General features: G+C 47.2%; 1 protein-coding gene across 1 annotated transcript; it reads right to left on the minus strand.

The window, feature by feature from the left end:
• Nucleotides 1–2,841: 2,841 nt before the first annotated feature.
• LOC134908854 (serine/threonine-protein kinase 35-like) lies at nucleotides 2,842–24,450 on the minus strand. Its single transcript, XM_063915041.1, has 3 exons — nucleotides 23,751–24,450; nucleotides 5,361–5,577; nucleotides 2,842–3,483 (listed from the first exon to the last, which is right to left on the minus strand). The coding sequence occupies exons 1-3, from the start codon at nucleotides 24,318–24,320 to the stop codon at nucleotides 3,248–3,250; spliced, it is 1,023 nt and encodes a 340-aa protein (XP_063771111.1). The 5' UTR covers nucleotides 24,321–24,450; the 3' UTR covers nucleotides 2,842–3,247.
• Between the last annotated feature and the right edge of the window lie 823 nt (nucleotides 24,451–25,273).

Consider the following 25,273-nt stretch of genomic DNA (forward strand, 5'->3'; position numbering starts at 1 on the left):
CTTCGTCCCGGGCGCTCCATGAGTTAGCATGGGAAAAGGACCTGGGTTTCACTATAGCCAATGAAGACTGGGTGGATATCTGGGATAATGCGGCCTCCAGTTCCATATGTGTAAGAATTAAAGAAAACATCTACAAATTACTCTATCGCTGGTATTATGTCCCGTCCCGTCTACACGCTATGTTTCCCGACACTCCGGATAGATGCTGGAGGGGCTGTGCGGCCGTTGGCTCGTTCTTGCACATATGGTGGACCTGCCCAAAAATTTGTAAGATTTGGGGTGAGCTTATTACTTTACTCTCGCGCTTATTTGACACTTCTATTCCTCCTGACCCCCAATACTTTCTGCTCCCCATGTCCCTCCCTACTCTTAACAGACATCAAAACAAGCTATTTCGACATGTGGTTTCGGCAATGACATGCCAAATAGCCACGGACTGGAAGAGCCCGATCCCCTCCCCAATACCGGTGATAATCTCCCGAATTTGGTACCTACTCAAAATGGAATATATGACCGCTGTTATCCGTGATACCTCGAAGCAATTTGATAAAGTATGGTCCCCATGGCTAATCTTACAACAGGCTCCTTCCCCATTTGCAACATGACACCGTGCATCGCAGCTATATCTACTTCTTGTCTTTGAAGGCCACCCCTCTACCCCTTTCTACTCCCCTTCTTGCTTCTTTGATTGAATTTGATCTATCCCCTCTATTTTTCTGACTCCTACTACTCCCTCTCTGAATAACACTTTCTCCTCTTTTCCTCCGTTAACTCTCTTTGACGGAAGGCCACTCCGTCGCCGAGAGTCACCCACTTCAATTGCTTTAACTTTCATCTGATTAACAAAAAAAAAAAAAAAAGGGATCCACTCAGTTGATGTTTCAAATTAATGCAGTTACATTTGTTCTTTGAATACCCATTTTGCCTTGACGTTTTGTTATTAATGTAACAATTTTGTGATCCACCTAATAAAATGTGTTTAAAAAAAAATAAAAAATAAAATTTATGAGTAACCCCTGGACTAAATAAACTGCAACAGTATCATGGTGAAGGCAGTCTGATATAATAACAAAGCGGACATGCTTTAGACTCCCTGCCTCTTCTATGAAGTATGCTACATAAGGATGAAGAGTTGCTTGTGCGTTATTCCAGTGGAAACCTTGCACTTCGTCTTGCAGTACAAACGAATAGTTCTCTGCAAAGTCGCAATTACCAAAAACTCCCCTGGTTGCAAACTTAATTTAAGGTCTGCTTGGAGAGAAGACTGTTGTCTGGCAATGAAGGAATGGCGCAGCAGTATTTGTAACTTGTCACAAAAAGCGTCCAGAAAGTCATCAGATGAATGCGTAACTGTCTCAAGATCAGACCGGTCAACAGAGACCCATTGTTTGTAAGAAATATTATCCATCATGCCGTCATCCATTAACTGCCTCAACTGTTCCTAAAAATGTTTGAGGCGGTTGGCATCTTCACATTCATTACACTCATTAAGGTAGCATGCTGGCTGAGGAGGATTGCATATCATCATCGCCAAACAATCCTTATACGATTTCAATGTCAAATCAGAAATCTTTGCACCCAATATCATGAGTTTGACATTTTGGTGGATGGTGCAGACACACTGAATGTGTACCACTTCCTCCAGCTAAGGTGCAGTGTTTGGGGCGAAGCTCTGCAAACTTTGAAAACCCTAGACGTTGCAGCGGAAACTTTTCTTTAAACAAGGTATACGCCTCTCTTAAATTGCTTAAAACCAACCATTTCTGAGCATGAACTTTTTTCCCCATCTGGCAATTTTACCGAAACAAAGTCTATATTATATTGTATGCATAACTGCATTACCATTTGTTATTAAATTAACCTACTGGTATTTAATTACCAGCAGTAATTTAAAATGGTTAACAAAAACAAATTAGCTCAACAACCTATAGTAGTCCCAAATATAAATTTGGTACACATTTAGAAGAGATAAGGGCATTTTTTTAAAAGAAAAATTGAAAGAAAAAAAATATCCCTTTTTAAAAAAAAACTGAGGTCAAAGGTTATTAAACTTTTTTTTTTAGTACTACCTTACTAAATTAAAATTGAAGTGAAAAGATCCAGTCATAAGCTTCAAAATGACACTAATTTCATCTCTCTGTCTTAATTAGAACTCAAGTTACAGGCAAACGAAAAGACCCCTGCGGCAGTAAAATTGCATATTTTGGTCATTTTTAAATGACTCCACCTCCAAAAATATCCAACCCATGATGTTAAAATTTGGTGTAGATTAGTCTCCACCCGTTCGCTCGCTAGCTGCTTTGCATTGCAAACGCTAGTCCGCCGCCCTCTGGGAGTGTATCTTAGCATAGCAGAATAGCGAACGAAAGAGTAGCAGAACCGCTACTAAATATTTTCTTGCAGTTTCTGAGTAGCTCCAGACCTACTCCTAGATTGCGATCAGCTCAGTCCGTTTAGTTCCTAGTTTGACGTCACAAACACGCCCTGCGTTCGGCCAGACACTCCCGCGTTTTTCCCTGACACGCCTGCGTTTTTTAGCACACTCCCGGAAAACGCTTAGTTACCACCCAGAAACGCCCCTTCCCATCATTCACCGATCAGCAGTGCGACTGAAAAGCGCCGCACGAACACCAGCAAATCTACTAAGTTTTGTGTTAAATAACTTAGCGCATGCGCTCTGCGTACCATGCGCATTTAGCAACAAATCGCAGCATAGCGAGAATCGGCAACGAGCGAACTCGGAATGACCACCACAGTCAGGACACATGCTCCGCAGTAGAAAACCCCCGATCCACTGCATCCGACTTAAACAAGACCCACTACAAATGTAAATCTACACAGTAACGTTTTACCCTTTTATTAATGAAAACAGCATACTATGTACAAACATTACACAGAAAAAGTCTGAAGAAATATACAATGTAAAAAAAAAAAAAGTGCATTTCTGAAAGCCTTACATTTCTGTGCAATGGCTATTGTAACTTAATATCAATACCATAAACAATTGATTTACATTAAACAAAAAACAAAAACAAAAAAAAAGTGTTTAATCTAAAAGTTACCTAAAAAAACCTCAGTTTTACACTTTACTCAGGTTTACACTTGGAAGCATGCATCTTGGCAAAATACAGTTCTGTGTTTTTAAATAAAGATACTTTGATGTTACAGAGGTTCTATGTGCAGATTAGGACAGTAATAAAATGTGATTGCCCCAAGGACAGCACCAACAAGACAGAACTAGATATGTCTATGCACCAGAACCTTGACGCTTTTCTCCGTAACATAATTGCTTGACGCGTTTCTCCATCTCAAATGCATCAAGTCTCTCCTTTAAATTCAAGGCCAACATATCCAACAGAAGAGCACACACTTCTCTCGGCATAGGCTTTTTCTGCTTTATAGGCATGTGAAGCTCGAAGTTGGGGTTATCAAGGAGAGCTTCTCCGACGGAGATTAGGTTCTTTCCTTGACAGATGTATATGCCTAGACATATAACAAATATCACTCATTGAAGTTCCATGACAAACTAAATAACCATTTTATGCATCAAGTTACATTTGTTCTGTGGACTAACAACTCTACATTATTTGTCTCTGCCAGACACTGATGACAAAAGTAGAAGACGGACAAATTATTTTTCACGTCTCACAATTTTTAAAAAGGTAGCCAATTAGAAAATAAACAAGGTATACAAAATGACGAAAGGCAATTCATAATCAGTACACAATAACCTGTCCACGTGTGGCAGGAAGCCTAATATATGGTCACTGAGGTCTTCCAGTAACAGTCACTTTGAAAGGGGGGTGGGGGTTGTAATTGGGCGCAAGGTTTTACCAACAACAAAAAACTATCAGACCTGCGGTTTCCAATTTAAAAAAAAAAAATGCACACCGGGCCCCTTCTAGTGCCTGACAGGCACATTTTTACTTGCGGTCTGTGAACAAAAGTCTGCAAGCTGGAAGTACTGTAAGTGCTGAATACAGCCGCACTTACTCACACCCGCAAAGACATTGAAGTAATTGGATGGACCCATAAGACCAGGGTAGGCAACCCGTGGCCCTCAGGGAGGTTTACAGTGGCACACTTGGGATCACTCCCTCTCAGACTAGGCATGAACTAAATACTTAAGCCAATCTCTCTCACTTTAAAATTAATCCAGATAAAAAAGATGCAATGATTTTACATTTGATCCCCCCGCTATTCTTCGGCTAATGGCAAGCCATAATTTCCCTTGGCACAGGGACAAACTTAAAGAATCTAAGTGTCATCTTCACTAGCTCATGTGACCACATCTACTTGGTATAGTCACTCACTTATGAAATCTGTTAAAAAAAAAAAAAACATCTCCTTTAGGGGTCTTGGATTGGGCATATGAAGATGAACATATTGGTTAGGTCCCACTGCTTCTTTCAGACACTCCCACTGTGTGTCCCATGTTATTTCATCAAAGCGCTCCAACATTCGGCATTTATCTGGTCCAGGAGACGACCTAGAGTACAACGTTGACTCTTACATAAGTGTAAAGAAGGTGCTCTAGGCCTGTCAAACTTACTGAAATACTATCTCTCTTTCCACCTCTCCTAAGAAATCCTAGCAAACTCCCACCCCCATCTAAGTCTGCGAAGATCTTGAAGCAGACTTCAACAGTATAATATTGTTCAGCTCTCTATTTTTGTTGCACCATGATCATAGACTGAACTCCTCCCAACCCTTATATTCATGCTGTCGATTTGGGATTATTGTATTAGAGTCTTCCACCTTACTCTCAAACCTCTACATATGTACCTTCTCTGGGACAAACCGCGCTTCTTTGGTAATGGTCCTGTCCCATCTTTTGTCTTTTGCTGGACTGAAAACATTATACGCATCGCGCCAGTGTGTTCCTACAATGAGTTTGCAGTTCTTCAGGATTCCTTAGGTTCTCTTCCAATATCGTCAGATCACGCTCTATTATACCTCATAAGTTGGCACTATCAGTACCAATTACACGCTCTTAGAAGCACTGTCTTCAGCGCTCAATTTCCCAGGGACTGATCTCCCTGCTATTTTTGCTGCTTTCGTTGCCAACGTTTGAACGCCCCTGCAACAGCATCTCGCACACTTCACGTTTAATTGGATTGACCCCTTAGTGTTTCAAAATAAGTAAAAATTAAAAAAAAAGAAGGAGAGACTTGGAACCGACGTGGACATAGATTTTGGTTTTCTTTTAAAATTATATGCACGGAGTAAAATCTGAGAATAATCAGTAGCAACAAGCAATAGATAAAATGTTAATAAAAGATACAAAACTATAAAGTTTTACTGTGTAATGAAGAGTTATGTGAACGTGTAGCTCTCCTGAGAAATATTATGGCACTTACCAATGAGCTCTTTATTTGTCTCTGCATCCCTGAAGGTAACCATTTCAATCATAGCCCAAAAAAGAATTCCAAGGGAAAAGATATCTGCCTTTGCTGTATAACGCCCTTCAAAAACCTCTGGCGCCATGTAGAAATCTGAGCCACAGGCTGACGAGAAGCGATGCTGGTTAACATTTACATTCCCGAGGCAGACTTTACTGAGGCCAAAATCTGCTACCTGGAGGACAGAAAAATAGGATGTAGGATAGACAGCTAAAAATATCTGTACAAGGAGCTCAATCAGATAAGACAGATGAAAAGATATGTTCTCCTTGGTCTGTGACTACGTAATTCTATGGATTTCTTCATTACTATTTTAATGCACCCAAACTGCAGTGTAACAATCAGCTTCTTACATACACATCTGTATCTGCCTAATTTTTAAAATTCTTTCCGAGGTTACACTGGTAGGTTAAAGAAAAGACTAAGGCCCTCATTCCTGTGTATGCATCTCAGGGCGCACGCGCTAAGCAAATTTACACAAAACTATGCTATTTTACTCACAGGCGAACAAAGCTTTTCAATCGCTCTGCTGATTGACAGGAAAGGGATGTTTCTGGGCGGAAACTGGCCGTTTTCAGGGAGTGTGCTAAAAAACGCAGGCGTGCCAGGTAAAAACGCAGGAGTGGCTGGAGAAACGGAGGAGTGGCTGGTCGTACTCTGGGCGTGTTTGTGACGTCAAACCAGGAACTAAATGGACTGAGGTGATCGCAATCTAGGAGTAGGTCTGGAGCTACTCAGAAACTGCAAGGAAATTGCTTTAGTTAGCAATTCTGCTAATATTAGCAGAATTGCTAATCTTTCGTTAGCAATTCTGCTATGCTAAGATACACTCCCAGAGGGTGGCAGCTTTGTGTTTGCATTTCTGCTAAAAGTAGCTAGTGAGCTACAACTCGGAATGAGGGCCTAAGGGCGAGATTCAAATGTTATCTTCCCCTATCTCCTGTCTAAAGTGACGTGAGATCGCAGGGGGCGATATACAGTGCATCCGGAAACTATTCACAGCACATTTTGTTATATTACAGCCTTATCCCAAAATGGAATAAATGTAATTTTTCCCCTCAAAATTCTACACACAATACCCCATAATGACGTGAATTTTTTTTAGATTTTTGCAAATTTATTAAAAATAAAAAATAAAAAAAACTAAATAAATCACATCTGCAGAAGTATTCACAGCCTTTGCCATGAAGCTCAAAATTAAGCTCAGGTGCATCCTGTTTCTGCTGATCATCCTTGAGATGTTCCTACAGCTTAGTTGGAGTCCACCTGTGGTAAACTCAGTTGATTGGACATGATTTGACAAGGCACCCACTTGTCTATGTAAGGTCCCACACTTGACAGTGCATGTCTGAGCACAAACCAAGCATGAAGTCAAAGGAACTGTCTGCAGACCACTGAGACAGGATTGTTTCGAGGCACAAATCTGGGGAAGGGTACAAAAAAAAAAATAAGAATTTACTTACCGATAATTCTATTTCTCGGAGTCCGTAGTGGATGCTGGGGTTCCTGAAAGGACCATGGGGAATAGCGGCTCCGCAGGAGACAGGGCACAAAAAGTAAAGCTTTAGGATCAGGTGGTGTGCACTGGCTCCTCCCCCCATGACCCTCCTCCAAGCCTCAGTTAGGATACTGTGCCCGGACGAGCGTACACAATAAGGAAGGATTTTGAATCCCGGGTAAGACTCATACCAGCCACACTGTACAACCTGTGATCTGAACCCAGTTAACAGTATGATAACAGCGGAGCCTCTGAAAAGATGGCTCACAACAATAATAACCCGATTTTTGTAACTATGTACAAGTATTGCAGATAATCCGCACTTGGGATGGGCGCCCAGCATCCACTACGGACTCCGAGAAATAGAATTATCGGTAAGTAAATTCTTATTTTCTCTATCGTCCTAGTGGATGCTGGGGTTCCTGAAAGGACCATGGGGATTATACCAAAGCTCCCAAACGGGCGGGAGAGTGCGGATGACTCTGCAGCACCGAATGAGAGAACTCCAGGTCCTCCTCAGCCAGGGTATCAAATTTGTAGAATTTAGCAAACGTGTTTGCCCCTGACCAAGTAGCTGCTCGGCAAAGTTGTAAAGCCGAGACCCCTCGGGCAGCCGCCCAAGATGAGCCCACTTTCCTTGTGGAATGGGCTTTTACTGATTTTGGCTGTGGCAATCCTGCCACAGAATGTGCAAGCTGAATTGTACTACAAATCCAACGAGCAATCGTCTGCTTAGAAGCAGGAGCACCCAGCTTGTTGGGTGCATACAGGATAAACAGCGAGTCAGATTTTCTGACTCCAGCCGTCCTGGAAACATATATTTTCAAGGCCCTGACAACGTCAAGCAACTTAGAGTCCTCTAAGTCCCTGGTAGCCGCAGGTACCACAATAGGTTGGTTCATGTGAAATGCAGAAACCACCTTAGGTAGAAATTGAGGACGAGTCCTCAATTCCGCCCTGTCAGAAAGAAAAATTAAGTAAGGGCTTTTATATGATAAAGCCGCCAATTCTGACACACGCCTGGCTGAAGCCAAGGCTAACAGCATCGACACCTTCCATGTGAGATATTTTAAGTCCACAGTGGAAAGTGGTTCAAACCAATGTGACTTTAGAAAACTCAACACCACATTGAGATCCCAAGGTGCCACTGGAGGCACAAAAGGAGGCTGTATGTGCAGGACCCCTTTTACAAATATCTGAACTTCAGGTACTGAAGCCAGTTCTTTCTGGAAGAAAATCGACAGGGCCGAAATTTGAACCTTAATGGACCCTAATTTTAGGCCCATAGACAGTCCTGTTTGCAGGAAATGAAGGAAACGACCCAGTTGAAATTCCTCTGTAGGGGCCTTCTTGGCCTCACACCACGCAACATATTTACGCCAAATGCGGTGATAATGTTTTGCGGTTACGTCCTTCCTGGCTTTGACCAGAGTAGGGATGACTTCTTCTGGAATGCCTTTTTCCCTCAGGATCCGGCGTTCAACCGCCATGCCGTCAAACGCAGCCGCGGTAAGTCTTGGAACAGACAAGGCTCCTGCAGTAGCAGGTCCTTTCTTAGAGGTAGAGGCCACGGTTCGTCCGTCAGCATCTCTTGAAGTTCCGGGTACCAAGTCCGTCTTGGCCAATCCGGAGCCACGAGTATAGTTCTTACTCCTCTCCTTCTTATGATTCTCAGTACTTTTGGTATGAGAGGCAGAGGAGGGAACACATACACTGACTGGTACACCCACGGCGTTACCAGAGCGTCCACTGCTATTGCCTGAGGGTCCCTTGACCTGGCGCAATATCTGTCCAGTTTTTTGTTGAGGCGGGACGCCATCATGTCCACCTTTGGTTTTTCCCAACAGTTTACAATCAGGTGGAAGACTTCTGGGTGAAGTCCCCACTCTCCCGGGTGAAGGTCGTGTCTGCTGAGGAAGTCTGCTTCCCAGTTGTCCACTCCCGGAATGAATACTGCTGACAGTGCTATCACATGATTTTCCGCCCAGCGAAGAATCCTTGCAGCTTCTGCCATTGCCCTCCTGCTTCTCGTGCCGCCCTGTCTGTTTACGTGGGCGACTGACGTGATGTTGTCCGATTGGATCAACACCGCCTGACCCTGAAGCAGAGGTTTTGCTTGACTTAGGGCATTGTAAATGGCCCTTAGTTCCAGAATGTTTATATGAAGAGACGTTTCCAGGCTTGACCACAGGCCCTGGAAATTCCTTCCATGTGTGACTGCTCCCCAGCCTCTCAGGCTGGCATCCGTGGTTACCAGGATCCAATCCTGAATGCCAAATCTGCGGCCCTCTAGTAGATGAGCACTCTGCAGCCACCACAGGAGAGACACCCTTGTCCTTGGCGACAGGGTTATCCGCTGATGCATCTGCAGATGCGATCCGGACCATTTGTCCAGTAGATCCCACTGAAATGTTCTTGCATGGAATCTTCCGAATGGAATCGCTTCGTAAGAAGCCACCATTTTCCCCAGGACCCTCGTGCACTGATGCACTGAGACCTGTCCTGGTTTTAGGAGGTTCTTGACTAGCTCGGATAACTCCCTGGCCTTCTCCTCCGGGAGAAACACCTTCTTCTGGACTGTGTCCAGAATCATTCCTAGGAACAGTAGACGTGTCGTTGGAATCAGCTGCGATTTTGGAATATTTAGAATCCACCCGTGCTGACGTAACACTACCTGAGATAGTGCTACTCCGACTTCTAACTGTTCCCTGGATCTTGCCCTTATCAGGAGATCGTCCAAGTAAGGGATAATTAAAATGTCTTTTCTTCTTAGAAGAATCATCATTTCGGCCATTACCTTGGTAAAGACCCGAGGTGCCGTGGACAATCCAAACGGCAGCGTCTGAAACTGATAATGACAGTTTTGTACTACAAACCTGAGGTACCCTTGGTGAGAAGGGTATATCGGGACGTGGAGATAAGCATCCTTGATGTCCAGAGACACCATATAGTCCCCTTCTTCCAGGTTTGCTATCACTGCTCTGAGTGACTCCATCTTGAATTTGAACCTTTTTATGTAAGTGTTCAAGGATTTCAGATTTAAAATTGGTCTCACCGAGCCGTCCGGCTTCGGTACCACAAACAGCGTGGAATAATACCCCTTTCCTTGTTGCAGGAGGGGTACCTTGATTATCACCTGCTGGGAATACAGCTTGTGAATGGCTGCCAAAACTGCCTCCCTGTCGGAGGGAGACTTTGGTAAAGCAGACTTCAGGAAACGACGAGGGGGAAACGCCTTGAATTCTAGTTTGTACCCCTGCGATACTACCTGTAGAATCCAGGGATCCACTTGCGAGTGAGCCCACTGCGCGTTGAAATTCTTGAGACGGGCCCCCACCATATCTGAGTCTGCTTGTAAAGCCCCAGCGTCATGCTGAAGACTTGGCAGAAGCAGGGGAGGGCTTCTGCTCCTGTGAAGCGGCTGCATGGTGCAGTCTTTTTCCTCTTCCTCTGCCCCGGGGCAGAAAAGAGTGGCCTTTTGCTCGCTTGTACTTATGGGAACGAAAGGACTGAGTTTGAAAAGACGGTGTCTTTTTCTGCTGATGTGGAGTGACCTGGGGTAAAAAGGTGGATTTTCCAGCCGTTGCCGTGGCCACCAGGTCCGATAGACCAGCCCCAAATAACTCCTCCCCTTTATACGGCAATACTTCCATGTGCCGTTTGGAATCCGCATCCCCTGACCACTGTCGCGTCCATAACGCTCTTCTGGCAGAGATGGACATAGCACTTATTCTTGATGCCAGGGTGCAAATATCCCTCTGTGCATCACGCATATATAGTAGTGCATCCTTTAAATGTTCTATAGTTAACAAAATATTGTCCCTATCCAGGGTATCAATATTCTCGGTCAGGGAATCCGACCATGCGACTCCAGCACTGCACATCCAGGCTGAGGCGATTGCTGGTCGCAGTATAACACCAGTATGTGTGTATATACTTTTTAGGATATTTTCCAGCCTTCTATCAGCTGGTTCTTTGAGGGTAGCCGTATCAGGAGACGGTAACGCTACTTGTTTTGATAAACGTGTGAGCGCCTTATCTACCCTATTTTTTATCGGGGGAAACCCACGCTTTTTCACACACCTCATTTATTTCCTCTGACGCAGGAAAAAATATTGGTAGTTTTTTCTCTCCCCACATAATACCCTTCTTTGTGGTACTTGTAGTGTCAGAAAGGTTCAATGCCTCTTTCATTGCCGTGATCATGTAACGTGTGGCCCTACTGGACATTACGTTTTTCTCGTCACCGTCGACACTAGACTCAGTATCTGTGTCAGGGTCTGTGTCGACCCACTGAGGTAACGGGCGTTTTAGCGCCCCTGACGGTGTCTGAGACGCCTGGACAGGCACTAATTGATTTGCCGGCTGTCTCATGTCGTCAACAGTTTTCTGCAAATTGCTGACATTATCACTTAATTGTTTAAATACAATCATCCAGTCAGGTGTCGACTCCCTAGGGGGTGACATCACCAACACAGGCAACTGCTCCGCCTCCACATAATTTTCCTCCTCATACATGTCGACACACGCGTACCGACACACAGCACACACACCGGGAATGCTCTGATAGAGGACAGGACCCCACTTAGCCCTTTGGAGAGACAGAGGGAGAGTCTGCCAGCACACACCCAGCGCTATATATATATATACAGGGATAACCTTATATAAGTGTTATTCCCTTATAGCTGCTGTTATTATCGTTATTTGCTGCCAAAAATGCCCCCCCTTCTCTTTTTTACCCCGATTCTGAAGCAGGACTGCAGGGGAGAGTCAGGGAGCCATCCTTCCAGCGGAGCTGTGAGGGAAAATGGCGCTTGTGTGCTGAGGAGATAGGCTCCGCCCCTTCACGACGTCCTTATCTCCCGCTTTTCTGTGTAAAATGGCAGGGGATTAAAATACATCCATATAGCCCAGGAGCTATATGTGATGTATTCTGTTTTGCCACCTAAGGTATTCCGTTATATTGCGTCTCAGGGCGCTCCCCCCCCAGCGCCCTGCACCCTCAGTGACCGGAGTGTGAAGTGTGCTGAGAGCAATGGCGCACAGCTGCGGTGCTGTGCGCTACCTTAGTCTGAAGACAGGATGTCTTCTGCCGCCGATTTCACCGGACCTCTTCGTCTCTTCTGGCTCTGTAAGGGGGACGGCGGCGCGGCTCCGGTGACCCATCCAGGCTGAACCTGTGATCGTCCCTCTGGAGCTAGTGTCCAGTAGCCTAAGAAACCCGATCCACTCTGCACTCAGGTGAGTCCGTTTCTTCTCCCCTTAGTCCCACGATGCAGTGAGCCTGTTGCCAGCAGGACTCACTGAAAATAAAAAAACCTAACTAAACTTTTATTCTAAGCAGCTCAGGAGAGCCACCTAGATTGCACCCTTCTCGGCTGGGCACAAAAATCTAACTGAGGCTTGGAGGAGGGTCATGGGGGGAGGAGCCAGTGCACACCACCTGATCCTAAAGCTTTACTTTTTGTGCCCTGTCTCCTGCGGAGCCGCTATTCCCCATGGTCCTTTCAGGAACCCCAGCATCCACTAGGACGATAGAGAAAAAAAAAATATCTGTTGCTTTGAAGGTCCCAATGAGCACAATGGCCTCCATCATCCGCAAATGGAAGAAGTTCAGAACCACCAGGACTCTTCCTAGAGCTGGCCGGACGTCTAAACGGAGTGTTCGGGGAAGAAGGGCCCTAGGGGGTAATTCAGACTGATCGCAGTCTGAATTACTTTATGGAGTGCGCAGCAGCCACACTGCGCATGCGCAACCCAGTGAGATGCTAACAGCATCTCACTGGTGCGATCGCATCTGCCTGATTGGCAGGCAGAGGCAGTTGCAGGGAGGGAAAGGGCATGCCAACTGCGTTAGAACACCGTTGGTGGGGCGCAGTCCAGACAACAGAGGCGTGTCCAGACCGTTGTGCGGGCAGGCCACGGCGGCATGACATCACATGCAGCCGCTGCGACGCAGCACCTGTGCTATGCTTATGCACCTGTGCGGGGAGCTGAGCCATTCATGCGGGGCGAACTAGCCCTGTGCCAGGCGTCCCCCCGCGTGTTTGTGAAACTGATCGTAGATGTGCTAAAGGATCAGCTCTGATTTAGGCCCCTAGTCAGGGAGGTGACCAAGAACCCGATGGTCACTCTGTCAGTGCTACAGCATTCCTCTGTGGAGAGAGAACCTTCCAGAAGGACAACCATCTCTGCAGCAATCCACCAATCAGGCCTGTATGGTAGAGTGGCCAGACGGAAGCCACTCCTTAGTAAAAAGCACATGGTAGCCCGCCTGGAGTTTGCCAAAATACACCTGAAGGACTGACCATGAGAAGCAAAATTCTCTGATCTGATGAAACAAAGATTGAACTCTTTGGTGTGAATTCCAGGCGTCATGTTTGGAGGAAACCAGGCAACTCTCATCACCAGGCCAATACCATCCCTACAGTGAGGCATGTTGGTAGCAGCATCATGCTGTGGGGATGTTTTTCAGCGGCAGGAACTGAGAGACTAGTCAGGGTAAAGGTAAAGATGAATGCAGCAATGTACAGAGACATCCTGGATGAAAACCTGCTTCAGAGCGCTCTTGACCTCAGACTGGGGCGACGGTTCATCTTTCAGCAGGACAACGACCCTAAGCACACAGCCAAGATATGAAAGGAGTGGCTTCAGGACAACTCCGTGAATGTCCTTGAGTGGCCCAGCCAGAGCCCAGACTTGAATCCGATTGAACATCTCTTGAGAGATCTGAAAATGTCTGTGCACTGACGCTTACCATCCAACCTGATGGAGCTTGAGAGGTGCTGCAAAGAGGAATGGGCGAAACTGCCCAAAGATAGGGGTGCCAAGCTTGTGGCATCATATTCAAAAACACTTGAGGCTGTAATTACTGCCAAAGGTACATCAACAAAGTATTGAGCAAGGGCTGTGAATACTTAAGTACATGTGAATTCTTAGTTATTTTAATGAAATTTGCAAAAATCTAAAAAACCAACAACTTTTCACGTTGTCATTATGGGGTACTGTGTGTAGAATTTTGAGGGGGAAAAAAATAAGAATTTACTTACCGATAATTCTATTTCTCATAGTCCGTAGTGGATGCTGGGACTCCGTAAGGACCATGGGGAATAGCGGCTCCGCAGGAGACTGGGCACAAAAGTAAAAGCTTGAACTAGCTGGTGTGCACTGGCTCCTCCCCCTATGACCCTCCTCCAAGCCTCAGTTAGGATACTGTGCCCGGACGAGCGTACATAATAAGGAAGGATATTGAATCCCGGGTAAGACTCATACCAGCCACACCAATCACACCGTACAACCTGTGATCTGAACCCAGTTAACAGTATGATAAACGAAGGAGCCTCTGAAAAGATGGCTCACAACAATAATAACCCGAATTTTGTAACAATAACTATATACAAGTATTGCAGACAATCCGCACTTGGGATGGGCGCCCAGCATCCACTACGGACTATGAGAAATAGAATTATCGGTAAGTAAATTCTTATTTTCTCTAACGTCCTAAGTGGATGCTGGGACTCCGTAAGGACCATGGGAATTATACCAAAGCTCCCAAACGGGCGGGAGAGTGCGGATGACTCTGCAGCACCGAATGAGAGAACTCCAGGTCCTCCTCAGCCAGGGTATCAAATTTGTAGAATTTAGCAAACGTGTTTGCCCCTGACCAAGTAGCTGCTCGGCAAAGTTGTAAAGCCGAGACCCCTCGGGCAGCCGCCCAAGATGAGCCCACCTTCCTTGTGGAATGGGCTTTTACAGATTTTGGCTGTGGCAGGCCTGCCACAGAATGCGCAAGCTGAATTGTACTACAAATCCAACGAGCAATCGTCTGCTTAGAAGCAGGAGCACCCAGCTTGTTGGGTGCATACAGGATAAACAGCGAGTCAGATTTCCTGACTCCAGCCATCCTGGAAATATATATTTTGAGGGCCCTGACTACGTCCAGTAACTTGGAGTCCTCCAAGTCCCTAGTAGCCGCAGGCACCACAATAGGCTGGTTCACGTGAAACGCTGAAACCACCTTTGGGAGAAATTGAGGACGAGTCCTCAATTCTGCCCTATCCGTGTGAAAAATCAGGTAAGGGCTTTTATAAGATAAAGCCGCCAATTTTGAGACACGCCTGGCTGAAGCCAGGGCTAACAGCATTACCACCTTCCATGTGAGATATTTTAATTCCACAGTGGTGAGTGGTTCAAACCAATGTGATTTTAGGAACCCCAAAACCACATTGAGATCCCAAGGTGCCACCGGGGGCACAAAAGGAGGCTGTATATGCAGTACCCCTTTGACAAACGTCTGGACTTCAGGCACTGAAGCCAGTTCTTTTTGGAAGAAAATCGACAGGGCCGAAATTTGAACTTTAATGGACCCTAATTTTAGGCCCATAGACAGTCCTGTTTGCAGGAAATGTAGGAAGCGACCCAGTTGAAATTCCTCTGTAGGGGCCTCTTTGGCCTCACACCACGCAACATATTTTCGCCAAATGCGGTGATAATGTTTTGCGGTTACATCCTTCCTGGCCTTTATCAGGGTAGGGATGACTTCTTCTGGAATGCCTTTTTCCTTCAGGATCCGGCGTTCAACCGCCATGCCGTCAAACGCAGCCGCGGTAAGTCTTGGAACAGACAAGGTCCCTGCTGGAGCAGGTCCTTTCTTAGAGGTAGAGGCCACGGGTCCTCCGTGAGCATCTCTTGAAGTTCCGGGTACCAAGTCCTTCTTGGCCAATCCGGAACCACGAGTATAGTTCTTACTCCTCTCCTTTTTATGATTCTCAGTACTTTTGGTATGAGAGGCAGAGGAGGGAACACATACACTGACTGGTACACCCATGGTGTTACCAGAGCGTCCACCGCTATTGCCCGAGGGTCCCTTGACCTGGCGCAATATCTGTCTAGTTTTTTGTTGAGACGGGACGCCATCATGTCCACCTTTGGTTTTTCCCAACGGTTTACCATCTCTTGGAAGACTTCTGGATGAAGTCCCCACTCCCCCGGGTGAAGGTCGTGTCTGCTGAGGAAGTCCGCTTCCCAGTTGTCCACTCCCGGAATGAACACTGCTGACAGTGCTATCACATGATTCTCCGCCCAGCGAAGAATCCTTGCAGCTTCTGCCATCGCCCTCCTGCTTCTCGTGCCGCCCTGTCTGTTTACGTGGGCGACTGACGTGATGTTGTCCGATTGGATCAATACCGCCTGACCCTGAAGCAGGGGTTTTGCTTGACTTAGGGCATTGTAAATGGCCCTTAGTTCCAGAATGTTTATATGAAGAGATGTTTCCATGCTTGACCACAAGCCCTGGAAATTTTGTCCCTGTGTGACTGCTCCCCAGCCTCTCAGGCTGGCATCTGTGGTCCCCAGGATCCAATCCTGAATGCCGAATCTGCGGCCCTCTAGTAGATGAGCACTCTGCAGCCACCACAGAAGAGACACCCTTGTCCTTGGCGACAGGGTTATCCGCTGATGCATCTGAAGATGCGATCCGGACCATTTGTCCAGAAGATCCCACTGAAACGTTCTTGCATGGAATCTTCCAAATGGAATCGCTTCGTAAGAAGCCACCATTTTTCCCAGGACCCTCGTGCACTGATGTACTGACACCTGGCCTGGTTTTAGGAGATTCCTGACTAGCTCGGATAACTCCCTGGCCTTCTCCTCTGGGAGAAACACCTTTTTTTTGGACTGTGTCCAGAATCATTCCTAGGAACAGGAGACGTGTCGTTGGAATCAGCTGCGATTTTGGAATATTTAGGATCCACCCGTGCTGACGTAACACTAACTGAGATAGTGCTACTCCGACTTCTAACTGTTCCCTGGACCTTGCCCTTATCAGGAGATCGTCCAAGTAAGGGATAATTAAAACGCCTTTTCTTCGAAGAAGAATCATCATTTCGGCCATTACCTTGGTAAAGACCTGAGGTGCCGTGGACAACCCAAACGGCAGCGTCTGAAACTGATAATGACAGTTTTGTACTACAAACCTGAGGTACCCTTGGTGAGAAGGGTAGATTGGGACGTGGAGATAAGCATCTTTGATGTCCAGAGACACCATATAGTCCCCTTCTTCCAGGTTTGCTATCACTGCTCTGAGTGACTCCATCTTGAATTTGAACCTCTTTATGTAAGTGTTCAAGGATTTTAGATTTAAAATTGGTCTCACCGAGCCGTCCGGCTTCGGTACCACAAACAGCGTGGAATAATACCCCTTTCCCTGTTGTAGGAGAGGTACCTTGATTATCACCTGCTGGGAATACAGCTTGTGAATGGCTTCCAAAACTGCCTCCCTGTCGGAAGGAGACTTTGGTAGAGCAGACTTCAGGAACCGGCGAGGGGGAGACGTCTCGAATTCCAGTTTGTACCCCTGTGATACTACCTGCAGAATCCAGGGGTCCACTTGCGAGTGAGCCCACTGCGCGTTGAAATTTTTGAGACGGGCCCCCACCGTGTCCGAGTCCGCTTGTAAAGCCCCAGCGTCATGCTGAAGACTTGGCAGAAGCAGAGGAGGGCTTCTGCTCCTGGGAAGAGGCTGCCTGGTGCAGTCTTTTTCCTCTTCCTCTGCCCCGGGGCAGAAATGAGTGGCCTTTTGCCCGCCTGTACTTATGGGAACGAAAGGACTGAGTTTGAAAAGACGGTGTCTTTTTCTGCTGAGAGGTGACCTGGGGTAAAAAGGTGGACTTGCCAGCCGTTGCCGTGGCCACCAGGTCCGATAGACCGGCCCCAAATAACTCCTCTCCTTTAAACGGCAATACTTCCATATGTCGTTTGGAATCCGCATCCCCTGACCACTGTCGCGTCCATAACGCTCTTCTGGCAGAAATGGACATAGCACTCACTCTTGATGCCAGGGTGCAAATATCCCTCTGTGCATCACGCATATATAGTAATGCATCCTTCAAATGCTCTATAGTTAGTAATATACTGTCCCTATCCAGGGTATCAATATTTTCAGTCAGGGAATCCGTTCAGGATATTTTCCAGCCTTCTATCCGCTGGTTCTTTGAGGGCGGCCGTATCAGGAGACGGTAACGCTACTTGTTTAGATAAACGTGTGAGCGCTTTATCTACTTTAGGGGGTGTTTCCCAACGCGCCCTAACCTCTGGCGGGAAAGGGTATAGTGCCAATAATTTATTAGAGATTAGCACTTTTTTATCGGGGGAAACCCACGCTTTATCACACACCTCATTTAATTCATCTGACTCAGGAAAAGCTACTGGTAGTTTTTTTCACTCCCCACATAATACCCTTCTTTGTGGTACTTGTAGTGTCAGAAATGTTCAATGCCTCCTTCATTGCCGTGATCATGTAACGTGTGGCCCTACTGGACATTACGTTTGTCTCCTCACCGTCGACACTGGACTCAGTATCCGTGTCTGGGTCTGTGTCGACCCACTGAGGTAACGGGCGTTTTATCGCCCCTGACGGTGTCTGTGACGCCTGGACAGGCACCAATTGATTTGTCGGCTGTCTCATGTCGTCAGTTTTTTGTAAAGTGCTGACATTGTCACGTAGTTCTTTAAATACAACCATCCAGTCAGGTGTCGACTCCCTAGGGGGTGACATCACTAATACAGGCAATTGCTCTGCTTCCACATCATTTTCCTCCTCATACATGTCGACACAATCGTACCGACACCCAGCACACACACAGGGAATGCTCTGATAGAGGACAGGACCCCACTAGCCCTTTGGGGAGACAGAGGGAGAGTTTGCCAGCACACACCAGAGCGCTATATATATATATATATATATATATAGGGATAACCTTATATAAGTGTTACTCCCTTTTATAGCTGCTGTTTATAATTTAGCTGCCAATAGTGCCCCCCCTCTCTCGTTTTTACCCTGATTCTGTAGGGACTGCAGGGGAGAGTCAGGGAGCCGTCCTTCCAGCGGAACTGTGAGGGAAAATGGCGCTTGTGTGCTGAGGAGATAGGCTCCGCCCCTTCACGACGGCCTTATCTCCCGCTTTTTTCTGGAAAACTGGCAGGGGTTAAATACATCCATATAGCCCAGGAGCTATATGTGATGTATTTCTTTTGCCATCCTAAGGTATTTCTGTTTTTATTGCGTCTCAGGGCGCTCCCCCCCAGCGCCCTGCACCCTCTGTGACCGGAGTGTGAAGTGTGCTGAGAGCAATGGCGCACAGCTGCAGTGCTGTGCGCTACCTTAGTTGAAGACAGGAACGTCTTCTGCCGCCGATTTCACCGGACCTCTTCGTTCTTCTGGCTCTGTAAGGGGGCCGGCGGCGCGGCTCCGGGACCCATCCAGGCTGAACCTGTGATCGTCCCTCTGGAGCTAATGTCCAGTAGCCTAAGAAACCCAATCCACTCTGCACGCAGGTGAGTTCGTTTCTTCTCCCCTTAGTCCCACGATGCAGTGAGCCTGTTGCCAGCAGGACTCACTGAAAATAAAAAACCTAAAATAAACTTTTACTCTAAGCAGCTCAGGAGAGCCACCTAGCATGCACCCTTCTCGTTCGGGCACAAAAATCTAACTGAGGCTTGGAGGAGGGTCATAGGGGGAGGAGCCAGTGCACACCAGCTAGTTCAAGCTTTTACTTTTGTGCCCAGTCTCCTGCGGAGCTGCTATTCCCCATGGTCCTTACGGAGTCCCAGCATCCACTTAGGACGTTAGAGAAATTATTTATTCCAGTTTGGAATAAGGCTGTAACATAACAAAATATGGAAAAAGTGAAGTGCTGTGAATACTTTCCGTATGCACTATACAAATGTCCCATTTTTGCGCTGATCGTGCCCATAGCAGTGGCCTTTAGCCACGTACCGACTAAACTATTGGGCATGACGCGAATAACCAAATGGCAACCAAATGGGTCCCTTTTCTCGCATTTCAGCTCGTCACTCTTGGGGCCAGCGAACTGAAATGCTGATGTCGCGCCCGTCGGCAGCAACATTTGAATAGCTGCTGGCGGGTGCTATCTCGGGCAGGAGCGGACAGCAAGTTTTGAATCTCGCCCTAAGGACTCTATTCAGTACAGATTGCAAATTCTGCTAAAAGCAGAATTTTTAATCTGTTCTATCGCATTCTTGGGGCCGCCCATCACAGGGCAAGGCCGCCTGGCATGCTAAATGGCCTTCCCAGTGGCCGATTTAATCGTGGACAATCTGGCAGAGGCGTTCACAATGGACGGGACCTGCGAGTGTGCACTGCCGCTGGGGTTATTGCGGTCGAATCGATTAGCGATGCGACCTGAATAACCCCCTAAGTGTTTTAATTTGTTTCCTTTGTCACTACACATTGAGAGCAGCTCAGTTATCTGCAACGTGCAGAGGCTGCGCACTCAACGGATAATATTACAGCAGAGCAACAACGCTCCTTTTTACTGGAGGTTTGAGGTAAAAGAAGCCATGCTGTGCATCCGTTACCAGCGTATCCACTCTGTCCCGGCTGCACATTGCTGGTACTTTCACTTGAATTGCAACCACAAACTACTCTATTTAAAATGTACTATTTTTTTTAAGCTATATAGTACCTACAATTACAAATCAACTTTTACGGTGGGATAAAATTAATATCGTTCATTTCCTGCACACCTCTATAAAGCGCAATGAAAAAAAATTGTCGATGTTGGCGTCAAAATAACGAATATCCCCAAAGCACTTTGCAGACATCCCCAAGAATATAATTCACCCCCTAAGATGTGTACACACCTATCCAATCATCGGCACATTCATCCGATAGTGGGTGAACATGCAGACGATTGTATAGGCTTGTATGCAGGACCATTGTACGAGTGTTAGCTGATAAATGGCTTATAAGGCCCTCCCTACAACCGGCAGGATCAGGAGGTCACATTTTAAACTTGGACCAACTAGAGGACTGCGTTCGAGAACTTCTGCGGTAGCCCATTGTACCCTATGGGCAACACTTTGGAGGATGTAGTTCCAGCAGGGTTCCCCAGGAACCCTCCACAGGAAATGGCCCCTGTACAGCAGCTTACTATGCGCATCGTAGGGACGGGCTCTGGTCCTTGCCTGTGCCGGTTGAAACATCCATCTAATATGATTGCATTACGCAATGCGATGTGGGCGAGATATTAGCAGCCAGGATTGCATTACATATGCAATCATTGGTAAACGGGCCCCTCTGTGACTAGTGAATTCTATCTGAGTGGATTTCTCAGACAGGACTGAATTACTACCCAGTAACGGCACAATAAGTAATGAAAACGCTATTGCACCCGCCTTTTGAAATGTTCAGAACTCAATTTACTATATTTGCAATTTCTCAACCACCCTTAAAATTTCCAGTAAACAAATGGTCTTACATAAAGCATGGCATGAGACCACGTACAAGCCAATCACCAGAGGATGGACCAGTTCCAAATCACTGCAACGCGGCACTTCCACATTGCAGATGCCACTGAATTCTTTGGTCGCCAAGAAAAATCAAAAAACAATAGTTGCCACTCAGGTAGCACTGCACAGTTATCACGCGCTCACGTAGTATAGTTACACAAAGTGCACACAAATACTCTCCAGATTTTAGGGTCTATTTACTAAGCCTTGGATGGACATAAAGTGCACGGAGATTAAGTTCCGGTGAATCAGCAACTACCTGGCATGTCACAGGCTGCGTTTGAAAAATGACAGTCTCCAGCCAACCAGCTTCTATCTCTGAACTTTTATCTCCATCCAAGGCTTAGTAAATAGACACCTGTGTTTTATATATTCAGGCTGCTCGATCCCTCCTCACTTCCAAATGTAAGACATTTGGCCACAGGTCAGTGGAGAGAAAAACTCAAATAATTTAGAACTAAAAGTTGGCCGTATAATAAATCACATCTATTTTGAAATCACTCTAGCCAGGAGAACTAGCTTCTTACGTTGTACAGCACATCTGAGAAGCTGCTCTAGCTACAACCGAGTAGGGGGGATGCTTCAGGAAACGGACTTAATTTGCTATTTTACCTACTCTCCCTTTTGGCAATGTTTATATATTATAGATTTTGGTTCCATTTCTTGAGAATACGCCAATACCAAGAGAGCACCTGTAACGCTTATGGGACGGTTAATGTTAATGTGCGATGGTGCTAATGCAACAGCATAGGGACAAGGGAAGCAATATGCAGTGGTGTGGCAACTGGCACCCCTCCCCCTCAATTGTACCCCCCCTCCCCCTTTCTATTACGCTGCTAATATAACATGGCCATATAGAATGCTAGGCTCATGTATATTGCTTTGGATTTCTGACATATGACCGCTCTCTATGGGGTCAATTCAGTTAGACTCATCCCTACTGTAGCTACGGTCTGATTTTTGTCTGCAGCCCCATAATGCTACATACAAATATCCATGAAGTCAATTAAACTAGGGGCAATGTTTTTGCCCCCGCGCGTTTGTTTACAGGGGAATCAGTACAATAGCTGTGCTTTAAGGCAGCCTGCTCTCACACAAAAAAGTGTTTGCTACCCTCATAGGGTAGCGAGCACTTTAAGCAAATTCAGTGTTCAGCTGGGACAAGGCTGCTATATGCCTCACTCATGGTACTGCTGGATGGGATACGGTCGTTAAGTCGACAGTCATTAGGTCGACCACTGAAGATCAACATGGGCATTAGGTCGACACAAGTTTTTCACTTTAAAATTTTTGGACTTTCATACTTTAGGATCCACGTGGATTACAATTGGGAACGGTAACTTGTGCCGAGCACAGCGTGTCACCTTGCCCAATGCGAGGGGACACAGTGCACTAATTGGGGTTCCCCACCACTTTACGAATAAAACGACATCCAAAAAAAGTCCAAAAAAACATGTTGACCTTTTCACCTGTCAACCTAGTATATGTCGACCTTCAGTGGTCGACCAAAAGACTGTTGACCTAAGTTGTGTCGACCCAACGACCCATACCCTACTGGATTTCCGTTGCAACAAAGATCAGCGAATCGGAATGAGATCGGGTGGGGTATTATGCTGCCTTTTATATGCCCCTTATTGAATTGACCGCTCTGAGGGCCTAATTCAGCATGGATCGCTATTCAGAGAATTTGCTGTTGTCTGAGAGTAGAAAGGCGCCGTCCCAACTGGAAGAAAAATTTGTGAATGCATCGCAGTTCACTATCCACTCGCAGATGCATACGCAATTCCCGGAACATCGAAGAAACTTTGAAGTCCGAGTAAATGTGAGTAGGTCTAAGGCTGCCACTAATCTCTGACCGAGACGGGCTGGAAGTAGTCTGCGCTGACGTCGGAGATCCTCCCCAAAAGCGCCTCGGCACGCCTGCATTTTTTCCGGACACATCCAGAAAATGGTAGGTTTCCGCCCAGAAACGCTGGCTTCCTGTCAGTCAAATAGCAGCTACATCACGATTACGATCCGTATGCATCTTCTGTCGCTATTACCACTCACACGTGCACAATGCAAACTCTACGCAGTCACTCGATGTGCGATTTCTCTGAATGGCGATCGATGTTGAATGAGTCCGTAAATCAAGGCCAAAAGGGTTGGTTGAAATAAGGGCGGGGGGGGTTGAAATAAGGGCGGGGGGTTCAGTTGAGGGTGAATATGCCACTCTTTACAGCAGTGGGATCTTGCTCAAAAAAAGTGTTCACAGCCCCAAAGGGTAGCGAGCAGTGTTGAGTGTATCGGGCAAAGAAAGGGTACACGCCACAGCAATTCACACCCTTCGCCTGCAACTGAATTCCCCCCCAAGATGGCATGTGTTTGCAAACTATTGCAACAGCAACTCACCACCCTTGATGTCAAAACCTTAGCTGGTGGTGTAATTAACAGATGAAGGGTTAGGCAAGATTATAGGGCTCTGGAGGCATGCTGGTGCTCTCAGTCCCCCTGCAGCATCCCCTGAGGTAGGGGGCACCACGCCTGGCCCCCCTCCTCACCTTGAGCTCCGGTCCCGCAGGCCCGTGTGACACCAGCACGTTCTCGGGCTTGAGGTCGCGGTGCACGATCTGGCTGCGGTGCAGGAAGGAGACGGCGGCGGCCAGCTGCCGCATACACGCCCGGTGCAGCCGGGGCTCCGGCGCCTGGCCAAGTAAGAAGTCGTTGAGGTTGCCGCCGTCGCAGTACTCGGTGATGAAGTACAGGGAGGCGGCCTCCTCCTCCTTGTCCTCCGCGCAGGCCCGGCGCCGGCCCTTCAGGCAGCTCTCCACCAGCCGCAGGTGACGCTCTGTGACCCGCCGCTGACAGACGGGCTCGACGGAGCCCGGGCCACGGCCGCTCTGCAGCAGGCACTCCTCCATCCGGATCACGTTCCGGTGCTGGCCCCTGACGCTGCGCAGGGACCACAGCTCCTGCAGGGCCATCTCCACCGTCTCCGGCTCGGTGCAGCGGGTCCTCTTCACCGCCACCCGCGCTGTGGTGCCCCCCGCAGCCGCCTCGTACACCACGCCATAGCTGCCCCGTCCCACCTCACGGAGGAGGCGGTATTTGCCGCTGGTCTCGTCGTCCATTAGCTCCCAGAGGTTTTGCGCAGTCAGGAACGGAATATTTACTTCAGATATCGCGCCTAAAATAGCTGCGTGACGAGGGGACGGGCCCCGAACGGCCGTTGCAAACGCGGCTCGTCGTTTGTGTTGGCCACGCCCATTTGATGGCCCAAGGTGTCCGGTAGATGCTAGATTAAAGTGGCCTAAGGGACCTTTTACGTCAGGGGGAGCAGGCACAACACAAGGGGTAGGAGCTAGGCCTGCGACTATCCACGCTACCAGCTATTACCTTTAGTTACCCACACCACCAACTATTACCTTTAGTAATCAGGTGGCGAGCGAAGCGATCCACCGAGCCCAAAGTGTGGCGAGCGAAGCGTGGCGAGCGGATCGAGCCCGCGAGGGTACTTTTTGGGTACCCTGTTCGGCCGTAGCTCCTCCCCCTTGTGACGTGTCTCCTCCCCTAGGTACGTCAGAAGGTCCCTTCTCCCACTCCGATATAGAACCAACCCCAAGTGCCCTAGTCTGGTGGTGTTGTTACATTTGCAATGGTGGTAATCCGATCAGGAACGAGATGAGGTGCCATTGCCGCAGCTTGAAAATTATCCCCGTTTTGCGCCCGGCTTGCAGATTTTTGCTCGCAGCCCTATCTCTGGGACTGCAAACAAAAATACGCAAGTCGACAGTACCGTAAGTATGGCATACTGTCGCTCTTACACCTGCGAAAAAACATTGTGGTGAAAAGGGGGGTGGTTCATTAGGTCGACATGAGTTAGGGCGACATACATTGGGTCGACCACATTTGGTCGACATGGATTAGGTTGACATGGAAAAAGGTCGACATGAGTTTTTAGACTTTTTGTGTCGTTTTCTTTGAAAAGTTATGGGGAACCCAAATGAGTGCACAGTGTCCTGGCAAGGTGCCCCGCTGCGCTCGGCCCAGGTTACCGTTCCCATTTGTAATCCATGTGGATCAG

Source organism: Pseudophryne corroboree, chromosome 4 (genome assembly GCF_028390025.1).
Source record: "Pseudophryne corroboree isolate aPseCor3 chromosome 4, aPseCor3.hap2, whole genome shotgun sequence".
Taxonomy (NCBI): domain Eukaryota; kingdom Metazoa; phylum Chordata; class Amphibia; order Anura; family Myobatrachidae; genus Pseudophryne; species Pseudophryne corroboree.

Excerpts from the sequence above, each read along its gene's own strand:
- LOC134908854 (XM_063915041.1), bottom strand. The coding sequence starts at position 24,320 with ATGGACGACGAGACCAGCGGCAAATACCGCCTCCTCCGTGAGGTGGGA. Across the intron at positions 5,578-23,750 it reads CTGCGGGACCGGAGCTCAAG|GTAGCAGATTTTGGCCTCAG; the intron begins GTGAGGAGGGGG and ends TCTGTCCTCCAG. Across the intron at positions 3,484-5,360 it reads GACAAATAAAGAGCTCATTG|GCATATACATCTGTCAAGGA; the intron begins GTAAGTGCCATA and ends TTATATGTCTAG.